The sequence below is a fragment of the Mastigoproctus giganteus genome, chromosome 4 (genome assembly GCF_048544385.1).
Source record: "Mastigoproctus giganteus isolate SK-2022 chromosome 4, ASM4854438v1, whole genome shotgun sequence".
Lineage (NCBI taxonomy): Eukaryota > Metazoa > Arthropoda > Arachnida > Uropygi > Thelyphonidae > Mastigoproctus > Mastigoproctus giganteus.
Window position 1 is genome coordinate 220,067,902 of NC_143578.1, and position 12,452 is coordinate 220,080,353.

General features: G+C 33.6%; 1 protein-coding gene across 2 annotated transcripts in view; it reads left to right on the plus strand.

Moving 5' to 3' along the window:
- Positions 1-12,452, plus strand: part of HBS1 (translation elongation factor EF-1alpha (GTPase) HBS1) — a 295,975-nt gene that overhangs the window by 20,380 nt on the left and 263,143 nt on the right. For both annotated transcript variants that reach the window (XM_090371173.1, XM_090371174.1), the window contains exon 2: positions 9,708-9,776. In XM_090371173.1, the coding sequence (XP_090227299.1) occupies positions 9,708-9,776 (69 nt within the window). The remainder of the gene's footprint in view (positions 1-9,707; positions 9,777-12,452) is intronic.

Sequence of the window (12,452 nt, forward strand, 5' to 3'; positions counted from 1 at the left end):
GGGTTCACATTACGATATTTTCAGAATACCTCCATTTATCCCTACAGATGCAAAATACGTTTCCATATTTTTTTCAATTTGCACCGGCCGGCAAAAACTTACGTAAAGTCGAATTTGCGTAAGTCGAGTATTACGTGTCAAGAAGTTCCTGTATTATAAAAAATAATTGATTTAGGAAATGGTTTGTAAATAATAACCAAAACGTTTTGAAGAAACAATGTATATTATTTTTATTTTGAAGTTACCTAATTGTTTTACATGGTTTCAACTTTAAAACACACCCCCTCTTTTTTTTCTTTTTTTTTTTTTACATAAACAGAAATAAACAAACTCAAGTAATTGCACACAAATAAGAGTATAAAGAATCTTGGGAAGGTTTATTTTTTAAAATATGTAATCTTCAATTTTTCTTTGAACCATGCGAGATTATCTTTTTTTTTTGACGAGATCTCTCATCCTCTTTAATAGTGATATTTCCGTAGAACTGTATTCAGACTTACTCACACCATGGCATTGCAGTTTCTAGTGCAGCGAAAAGCCTCCGCATCAGTGAACCTTCAAATACATTAAGCAGCATAACAACCAGTGCACTAAAAGTAGATACTGTAATTTTTTGGAGAGGGAGGTAGATGGTGGTTTGGATAATTGACGGTTTGGATAATCGATGTTCTACTGTAATTTGCAAAATTCCGAGCAGCATGCGAGGGTAGTTTTTTTAGAAGATTTAGCCAATTTTGGCATGCATCCTTAAAGGTTTGCCACCCCTGGTCTAGTCTAATAAAGGAGGTAGCATTCTCATATCTTTAATTCAAAATCATAAAATGTATAGGATATTTATGCCTTGTCTTTCCAGTACCTGAAATATTGCCTTATGCTGTATGGAGTCAAATGCCTTTTCATAATTCACAAATTCCAAGTGTTTCTTGAATATAAAACACCAGGCATAATGGTGTTTTATATTCATTTATTTCTCCATTAGCTGTGATATTACGTGAAGGTAATCCATAGTTGAGAATCCCATCCTAAAGCCAGCTTGCACTTTCGGTTGATTCTCTTCAAGCATTCTTTCTAATCTGTTAGAAACAACTTGTAGATGTGGGACAACAAGCTAATTGGTCTATAATTTCCAATTTTTGATTTATCTCCTTTCTTATGCAGCAAAATTATGATTGCATTATTCCACTCGTTAGGCATCACACCTTCCCTCATGTATTTTTTGAAGTCTTGCCAGTTTCTGTGTCATGGCTCTTCCTCTTAATTTTTACAACTCTACAGTAACTTCATCTTCACCTGAGGCTTTTTGATTCTTCATTTTCTTCAATGCATATTCTCCCTCATCAGGAAGGATATCGGATATGTTGTAGGTTACTAATTTGTGATCCATCTTCCCCACTGCTGGCATCATTCCCTCGCTCCTTGTATAATTCTCTATAGTAGTCTTCTGCTATTTTAATTATGCCTTCTCTGCTATTTATAAGTTCACTATTCTTCAGTTTCATCACTTCATCACTATTCTTCTGGCGTCTCCGTAGCCAGGTGGGCAGGAGCAGCAGTGCATAGCACACGCTTCTTGATTAGACCGGGGTTCGAGCCCGTCCCCACCAAATACGGAGGATTCGGAAAGGTCAGGGAATGACCACCGCATATCCTCAAAGCAATATGGCCTTAGTTGCTAATGCTCCTAAAAACCAAATAACAAACAACACTATTCTTCTTTATCACTATTTTTCAGTTTCTTCATAACTGTTCTTCAATTTCAGTGTCATTTGTCTTTCTGTATTACTGCTCATGGCTGCTGATTTAAGTCCTTTGTTTTCCCTTAATGCTTGTTCTACTTTCCTTTTGTTAAATGTTATGTCCTCTCTGAGTCTTTTCTAATGGCTTTGCATAACTCAATATACTCAATTATGTCCTTGTCAGTGTTTGTCTCGCTCTTCATTTGTTGTCTTTGGTTCATCACGACAAGTGTTTCTTGACTAATTTTTTCTTCTTTGGATTTCTTTCTACCTATAGGTTTCTTGGGCTTTATCACTTTTAGAAAGTTGTTTTCTTCGTCGATATCTTGGTCCTGAAAGGTCTGTTAGAAGCTCAAACTTGTTCCTAAGTTCCAGTACATACTGTTTTTTCTCCTCTTCTGTTATCTCAAACACCTTCATATTGTTTACTCCAGTCAGTTTTTTCCTTTCTCTTCTTACATCTATATCAAGTGTGCATCTTACCATTCTGTGATCACTTACAACATTTACTTTGTTCAGTATGGTAACATCATTCACAATATATCTTCTGTTAGTGAGGATGAAGTCAATTTCATTAGTTGTTAGTCCATTTGGGCTCTTTCTGTTCACTCTTTTCTTAAAATAAGTGTTCATTACTGACGTTCCTCGAGATTCTGCAAATTCTACAAGTCTTTCACCTCTTTCATTTCTTTCACCAATTCCAGAATTTTCTGTAAGTTTCCATTTCTGTGCTGTTTTGTCTCTTTTCAACCTTGGCATTGAAATTCCCCATGAAAGAAAACATTAAACATATTAAGAATATGTGGCCCAGAAGAGTGAAAACTTAAAGAAGTTGATAAATTCTATAATCATTCACAAGATTTAACTAATAAAATAGATAATAAGAATGAATTAGTAAAAATAGCAGGAAACTTAAATGCTTGAATAGGAAATAAAATAACACCAGGAATTTATCAACGGTTTAATGAACACACAGTGAACCAGAATGGAAATAAATTGTTGTAGTTTTGTACAGTCTATCAATATTGATTTAATAGTACTTTTTTTGAACATAAAGAACAACATAAAATAACATGGACAAATAATTGGATCCGTAATCAATTATATAATCTCTAATAGAAATATAAAACTGGAAAATATAAAGGATGTTAAAGTTATACTATCAGTAGATATTGGAAGCAGTCATAAATTAGTAGTAGGAACATTCAGATTTAGAGAATCCTTTAAGAAAAAGCAAAAAATAAAAGATAAAGAAGCAAAATTCAAAATTGAATTATTGCAACATGAAAGTACAGTATTAGGAATGTATATAGCAACAAGTCTAGACAATATTTAGAATTAAAAGAAATGGAATATGTAAATCAGTCAATAGAACAAAAATGGGAAAGTTTAAACATTTTTTAAAATAAAACAGCATATGAAACATTAGGAGAACAAAATATAAAAAAAGAATAAAAAAGGACTCCATGGTATACAGAAGAAGTAAAAGACTTGGCTAATATCAACGCAAAAGCATATCAGGAACATTTATCAAATAAAACCAATCCACAGACATACCAAGAATATAAGGAGATTCAAAATAGATATAGTCATGTTCTAATTCAAAAGAATTAGAACATGACTTCTATGGAGCACAAAGAAAAATTTGGTGAACAATACAAAATCAAAGAAAAGAATTAAATGAATATGTTAAAATTCTTTCTTCAAGAGGAGTGTTTCCACATACAGTGGGTTTCCTCAGCCTACGCCGACCGGGCTAGCCGAGTGGGTAAAGTACCTGCCCGGCAACCCAAGGTCGCGGGTTCGATTCCCGCCTCGGGCTTGGATCAAAGTACTGCAAAAACCTTGGGAGGTGCAATATGGCCATAGAAGCCGATGCGCCAACAACTACCAAATCAAAAAAAAAAAAAAAAAAAAAACCTCAGCCTACAAGTTATTTTTTGGTAGGAATTTTTTCCCGCCATAAAGTGCCGCTCAAGATGTTTTTGTCAGTTAAACCTCGGGTTGTCATGCATTCCCATACTCCATCCATCCATGTCATCCTAGGTCTCCTTCTTCCTGGAAGTATCCATTCCAGAATAGCCCTTGGATATCTGGTTTCTTGCATCTGTTTTACATGTACTTATTACAATGTTAAATGCCTTTCTTTGATAGTATCAATAACATTCTTTTTCACTTCCATCTTCTCTCTTATGCAGGGGGCACGTTATACCCTCATGGGGCCCCAAGGCAAAATGGAATTTGGGGGGGGGGGGCATATAAAGAAGAAACTAATAAAGAACATTTTCAATTTCATTTTATTGTGACATCAAAACAAATTATACGACAAGAAAAATATCTAATCCAGAAGAATAATTCAGAAATAATATATACACTTAAACTAATAAGTATTTTTATACTACTTTATATGGACTTTTTGTGCTGAGAAATTGTATATCAGTTTATTATAATCAGTCCTGTTTGTAATATCATTCTCAATACAAATTATACAAATTATAAATACAGATGGAGGCCACGAGTTTATCGCTATATATCGGGTATCCGCTGTATTTGTTAATATAAAACAAAATAAAAATGAATGTTCTAAAACAAAATAATATACCTATGATATTTAAGTAAAAATCTTATCGAAAAAGTTCAGTTCTCAGTGTTCTTCTGTCACTCAATATTTAATGTTTTTACACTCATTTTTTAAGTTAATTAAGCATTAAAATCAAAAACTGCTGAATCATTCTATTGCACCCTCAGTTCTGCTTGGACATTCACTCAAGACTGGTTGATAAAATCATTGCTACCTTCTCCTTGTTACTTAGGGTGTTCACATGAAGAACACAAGTGACCGCTTACTGAAACTAGCAGCGATGTGCAGCTAAAGCTTCTCGCAGGCTATGAACACATAGAAACAGGTGACCAGTGCAACTTCTCTGTATGAACACACAGAAAACAGTTGACCAGTGCGACTTCTCGGTATGCGATTGGGTAGGTTTACAGGTGCCACTGAATTGCAGAACATTAATCCCTTTAGTTCTTCGGTAAACTAAAATTGACCACTAAATTGCCAATCAACCCCACCCGCAATTCAGTGGGTGTCCAGTAATTTTCAGGTGAAAACTTATCAAGACATAAATAATTATGGAGGAAAGAGGGGAAGTGGGTGGTTTACTAATGCCCATTACAGGACATTTCGATACAATGTTCATTGGAATGCACACTGAAATAATTGAAAGTGGAAGGGAAAAATATTTTTGCAGGTGAATGATTTTAAATTTATTAAGATTATTACTATATTTAATACCACGTGAAATTAATAATATAGTTTATTAAACAATCGCATAAACTACTATTCATTAACGTGACGTTTCAGGCATCTTGCTGATACCCATCATCACACCATTCGACAAGATGCCTAAAATGTCACCTTTAGGCTTAATAAAGTATATTATTAATTTCACGTGGTATATGAGTGGTATTAAATATAGTAATGATATTAATAAATTTAAATTCGTTCGCAAAAATATTTTTCTCTTCCACTTTCAATTATTATCATAGCCTGTGAGAAGCTTTAGCTGCATTTTGCTGCTAGTTTCCACCTGCGTTCTATGTGGGGACACCCTTAAGCATAACGCTATCAGGGGTGCTGGTTCCATACAAGGCGGTTTACTTTTTCAATTAACTCAACTATTTAAGGAAGAACTAAATATAAAATTTCATCAAAATCGGTAAAACCATTTTTGAAGAAAACGTAATTTTCAAATTAATCTTCAAGTTCATTGACCTTCAGGTAGAAAGTCAGTTTCTGATAAAAATCACTTAAAACTATTAGTAAAAAAACAATAAGTTTTTCAAACAGTGATTTTGGGCCCCCCCTCTGATTGTGGGGCCCTAGACAGATGTCTTTTTAGCCTGTTGGATAACGTGCCCCTGCTCTTATGTCTTCATTCCATTTTCTGTCTCTTCTATAAGTTCTTGCTGAGCATCTCCAAAAATCCATTTCTGTGAAGAGCAATTTATTTCCCCCATTTCCACTTGTAGATCGTTTAGCCTTTGTGTATTTTTTACACTGAACAAGGAGCTAGCCCATTGCAGCAACCCCCAACTTGGAGGACCAGACCAGGGTATCTCTCTCTTAGTCTGGCCCCTACCCTTTGACCTGTCTGGCTTGTGATTCCCTACCAGTAGCTAACATCATTCACAATATGACTTAGTTCTGCGGGTCATCGGGGCATGCAAGCCCCCACCCCAACAAGGTGGAGTATACCATTGGGGAGTATGTTAAAATAATAAACAAATTTGGTTACATGGGTAAATTATTTTAAAACATTATATTATATTTGTTGCAAAGGGCAACAAATGTTAGAAAACAAAAAAATAAGATCAGTGAAGTGGATATAGAATTAAACGTAGAAGGAATTAAAGGAATAATAGGAAAGCTAAAAAAATAGGAAAAGTGCAGGTATAGATAAAATAATGAGTTACTGAAATATGGAGGAGAAAAGTTAACCACAGAATTAATAGAATTTTTGAAACAGATTTTTAAAGAAAATAACATACCAAGTGATTGGCAAAAAAATATAACAATACCAATATATAAAGGAGATGAGCAATTGCCAGAAAATTATAGGGGCATAAATATTAAATACTTTATTGAAACTGAATATAAAGATAATATCAGAAAAATTAAATGAAATTATAGAATTAATGATGAGCAGCAAGGATTTAGGAAAAATAGATTCATAGATGTAATATTTATGATTTAGCAGATAACAAAAACCTTTAGAGTATAATAGACTAATAATTAGCTATATAGACAACACAAATCAAGGAAATATAGAGGAAATTGAAATAACTAAAGGAATAAGACAAGGAGACTTGCCAAGTACAACTCTCAGGTTGATAATGGATGAATTATTTAATGAGGTAACTAGAGTAGTAAATAAAGGAATTAGAATAAAAAATGGATTTAATCTGCTGTGCAGATAATGCAATATTAATGGCAGAAAATGAAGGCAATTCATAAAGAATGCTACATAATTTTACTAAAAAAAGCAAAAGAGTGTAATATGTAAATATATGTAGGAAAAACAGAGCTTAACAACAGCAAAAGGAACCACTCAGGTGTAAATTAGAACTAGAAGGGAAAATAATAGAACAAATAATGAAATTTAACTACATAGGGATACAGATAAATACAGGGTTGTTAAAATTAAAGTATCCCTATGTAGAGAGCTCTGGAGCGAGTTCTAAGGCTTGTACTGAAGAGAAATTTGGACAACAGGTACAACAATAAAGAATGCGCTCGCCATTTATTGGAAAAAAAAATTAGTTATAAAATTTGTCACTATATGGCACTGTGGCAATACAAATCACTTGAACAGTGCTAAAATTGTTCAATGCGTCTTCCATTTTGGTCAACAACAGTTTCCATTCGAAGAACATTCTACAGCAGAATGTAACATGTCAACTGGAATAGCCAGCACATGATGTCTAATGCTGTTGTTCAGATCTGCCAGAGTTTGACATCATTCCTGATACACCTAGTTCTTCAAAGAAACTCCACAACCAGAAGTTGCATGAGGTGAGGTCCGTTGATTGGGGTGGCCAAGATGTCTGGAAACAATGGCTGATGACCTGTTCGTCTGTAAAGTGTTGCCTTAGCAATCTTTGGACACAATGGTGGATGTGGAGTTGGTGCACCATCTTGCATGAATATGGTATCCTGAAGGCACCCATGTTGTTGCGAAATTTGCCAACATTTCATAATATTGCTGCCCAGTGACGGAACAGGTGCGGGGTACAGTCAGTGTTACCTGTTCAGAAAAATATGGCCCAATCATGAATGTGAGCTAAAAGTGTGTTATATTTATTCATTTCATTTTTAAAATTATATATATATATATATATATAAAATTATTTTTAATGTTATGTGTAGAATGTAGTAAGTATAAATCTTTAATTTAACTAATGCTAATAATGAAAATACCGTGTACCCTGGGAGCGATATATGTTGATTAAAGGGGGGAAGAACGGGCAAGATATATATATATATATATATATATATATCTTGCTGCCTTTGTGAAAGTGCCCTTCCCCAAGCAACTCAGATTGCCTAATGCATAGTGAGAGCACTGACTCTATCAGCCTATTAAGATTTTTGTTGTAACAGAGTGTTGCTGGCTATTAATTGCTACCATAATGGTCAGAAGTTAAATTATAATCAGGCAATGCATGAATTTCAAAGTATTTTACATGTGATGATTATGAACAATACTGCAGAAATTACTAGGTGCCATTCTATGAATTTTAGGTGTTGTGGTGACTTGGTGCTTAGAATTTGTTTTACTCTTGGTGAATAGAAGTTTCTGAAACTGACTAATTGCCTCGTGTCCAAATGGCTGCCAGACCACGTTTTAGACAAAAGGCAAGTTTTTCTTATTGAATATTTCAAATTGAATTTGATTTATTAATAGTTTGGCTACAACAGTTATAAGCTTTAGTGTAGGCAGAAAATGAAATTAGAGATCTGATACAAGCTATTAGTGACCATCTTTATTTTTATTCAGAACTGCCTTATCACATTTGTTTTTAAAAACTTAAGTTTTTGATGAAGGATCACATTTTTGGTTGAAATAGGGAATAAAGGTTTTCATCCTTAAAAAATGATTTCAGTGGCATTACTGACTGAATGTTATGATCAGTAGTTCAACCAAGGAAAAGAGAACTTATGCATTTTATTCCATTTGATGTAATGAGAGTTGAGTTGAGATACACAGAGCAGTTAACTTTGAATACTACTCATAGACCATTTTAAATGATTTGTTTTATTTCTTTTACCATAAGAAATTGAAATATTTAGATAGATTATAGGATATCTTAATGTACCGTTTGAAATTGACGCAAAGTTTGAATAGCACTGATGACGTTAATACGAAAGTCGTTCGTTCATGACTTTTGGCTTCACCGGTCTCATATTTTATATTTTAAAGTTTAATTAATTCTTCAATGACAACCAGGGACGAAGTTGTGCACTTTCCTTAAGCATATTTTAATTCCGTGTTCATAATCTTAACTTATTTTAAATTTTAAATTATTTTAAACTACCTTAAGCCTCAAATTCTTCCATCCTAACTTCATGTAACATAGCAGATTTATCTAAGGTGAGTACTGCTCATTAAGCTTTATGCTATTCAAACTTTGAGAAATTGAAATATACAATAAAGTCCGAGTAAGAACGGGTGGGGATAAAGGGTGAGGCACTTTTTTCTGAATATGGTCAGAATAAATTGCAGTGGTAGTGTCTTAAGTGTATTAATGCCTAGTTATGATGTGAACTCTTTAACAGGGATATCAAAAATAGTAAACTTCTACAATAAATGGAAGACTCTAAGGACCTTGTGGATTTTGAAATGTCTTAGATAAATTGTTGTTGTGTGGTATCATAGTTGATTATTAGTAATTTTTCATGCGTGGTAGGTTTTCCAGTAATTATATAATACTCCATTGCATGTCTAGGAATATTTAAGATGAAAACAGGGTTATTGCATGTGTACCTTACTAGAACAAATTAAAAATAAAGATGTTAACCTTAACTATGAAAATTGTTGTTTAAAAGGACTAAATGAGTTCAGTCATGACTTTCTTCAGTTTCACTCTCTTTGTAGCTCTATATAATATCTTTATTTAAATTTATTCTAGTAACCCTAACATATTTGATCTTTTTCTAAGGTAAACACTATGAGACACATAGAAAGGATCACCACATGCATTAATCGTTTCATCTTAAAGATTCCTGGCCATTTAAATTAGGTTGATATAAAGAATAAACTGAAGTTTGTTTTCATATGTGAAGCTATCATATTGGAATATGATTTGATTTTTGAGTACTTTTAAGTATTTATATTAATATTAACAAGAGAATAATTCAGACATGTTATATTGTTTATCAGTAACTATTCAAATTAAATTTCTGTTTAGAGTATGAGGGATATTATGATTGCTATGGTCATTCTGTGGAAGATGATTATTCTCTTTCTCCCGGAACTGGTAAGTGAAGTTTTCTTTTTTTTGGGGGAGGGGGGAGTTGGTGGATTTAAGATATATTTCAGTTAATTCTCAGTTGCCTACGTGCATTTTCATATTACTGTAGGAAAAATCTTAGAAATTCTTTGTTATATTAGTTCACAGTGCTACTGGCTAGGTTGTAACAACATTGTATAAAAGTAAGAAAAATCTGCTGTTCATATTAATTTAGATTATTTATGGAATATAGGTGCTGTAGTGCAACCACAAAAAATTTACACAGTTATAAACTGTGGTGTATATGAGATTGCAACAACCCAAAAATTTACAGCACCTTTCAAGAAAATACCCGACTCCCCAAAATTTCTCTATTAAAAATTCAAGAATCTCCATTAAGTGAAAAATTACCAGGTATAACTGGTGCCTATAGGCATGCCCATTTAAGAATTAAAATTACCGTTGAATTAAGCTATTAATTGGCAACTTGTACTGGCTGGAAAAATAAACTTTTTTTTAATTTGAATAGTCTTTTATAAAGGTAGCACCTTATTTATTAAGCAAGCACATTAATTATTATTTTTACTTCTTTTTTTTTTTTTTTTTTTGACTTCTCTTAGGCATGTCAGCATATGCCTAAGCACCTATTGTCTTCACCATATCCATCTTTCCTTACAGATGTAATTACTTGACTCCTAGTGAATAGATTTTCATAAAATTTTTTGTTTTAGTTCTATAGAAAGATTATATTTAGAAAGATTTGTCGAGCCATACCAAATTTCGTTAAAAATAGACCAATCCAGCAGTTGTTATTTCTTTGCCCATCTGCATGTAATAATTCAATTTTCAGCAGATGGATTTTCATGAAGTTGCATATTTGGCTCTTTTAGAAAGATTTGTGTCGTTTTCAATTTTTTTTTTTTTTTTTTTTTTTTAAATTGGATCAATAGAAGTACAATTATTATTTATTTCATATATATCATATAGACTATCCACATACCATTTATTATAGCTAAAGTGCTGGATGTTGTTTGTTGCCTTATGTTGATTGGAGGAATTAATGGGCAATATGGGGGATACACAGAAATGAAATATTCTCAGTTCTTACCTGAAACTCTGTTGCTCTTTGCTGTTTTTTTTTTTTTGCTATAAATCATGAATTATTGCTATTTGCTAATGTGTCTGTAGGCATGTTAGTTAATATAATGCACTATATACATCAACTGACTTGTTTAGTTGGCTGTTTATTTAATTAAATAATTTATATAATTAAATTATTTAATTTATTCACAGAAAATAGATTAGAAAGGGATTAAGAAATGGATTTATGTGTGCACTACAGAGTATGTCAGGTGTTGTTAGTCTGGTAGTGCTAGTTGCAAATGCTATTTTTTAATTACTGCATTTTCTTGGCCATATGATGCACTTTTTTCCTGGAAAATCTGGGCTAAAATTTTCCTGCGTCTTATGGTTTGTAGGTATAATAAATGCATGCAGGAATGTTTTTATCCTTAGCCATGGCTAGTATGGTCAAAACATTCAAGAAGCCTTTAAAAAGCTAGATTTTTATTCCACGATCATTCCAGATAACACATGAGGTAACAGTATGGATGGTTGCTGAATTAAAGACGGAGTTGTCAGGTAAGATGTCATTGGACACAATTCACTTGAGATGGTAGATTGGGGCACATTTTGAAGAAAAAAAAGGAGATCACATCACAAGTTAAGTTGGCCACCCCTGCTCTAGGATGATACTCTCTCTCTCTCTCTTTGAAGAAAGTGAAAGTTCGGTTTATAGTGTCTGATGACAAGTGTGACAGTAGCAGCAATGTATTATTGGTGTTATGTGATGGGTTAAAGCTTTATTTGGCGAAGGTAAAGAAAGCCTGCACGAGAACAATGAGAAATGTTGGATAACTTACGCGGAAAATTAGTTTCCCGATACGGCATTCTAGCACTGCTCGCTTAGTAAACAGACGGTAGGTGTAAGAAATATTGTTCAAGTCTTGGGCCTAAATGGATATCAGGTGAGACTTATGACAGAGAAGAAAAATGCATGGAATACATATAAATTAATGGGTGACATGGAAGCCCATGATAGATATAAGCTGGTCTGTAAACAAGTCACAAAAGAGATTAGGCAAGCAAAAGAAGATTATGAGAAATCTTTGGCAAAGGATGCAAAGAAAAACAGCAAAGAGTTCTTTACTTATGTAAACTCTAGAAGGAAAGGGATGAATCAGATTGGTACACCGGATATTGATGGGTCAACTGTTGATTATCCTGCTCAGGTGGCTAACAAACTAAACGAGTATTTTGCATCTACATTCACACATGAGGAGTTGTTCAGGAAGGGGAATGCCAGAGGTGAAGTAAACTCTGGCAGTGAGCTAGATGATTTTGTAATAACTGAGAGGAAAGTGGAGGAGAAATTGTTGAGGATAAACATAAAAAAAGGCACCTGGGGTGGATGGGATCTATCCAGTTATATTAAAGGAGGCAGCAAAGGAAGTAAGCAAACCCTTAGCCATAATTATGAGAGCTTCTTTGGACTCAGGGGAGGTACCCATGGACTGGAGATGTGCAAATGTGACCACAATTCACAAAGGAGGATCAAGGGTGACTCAAGTAATTATAGACCTGTGAGTTTAACTTCTGTTCCAGGAAAATTAATGGAGGCACTGGTTAAAGAAGCACTGCAGG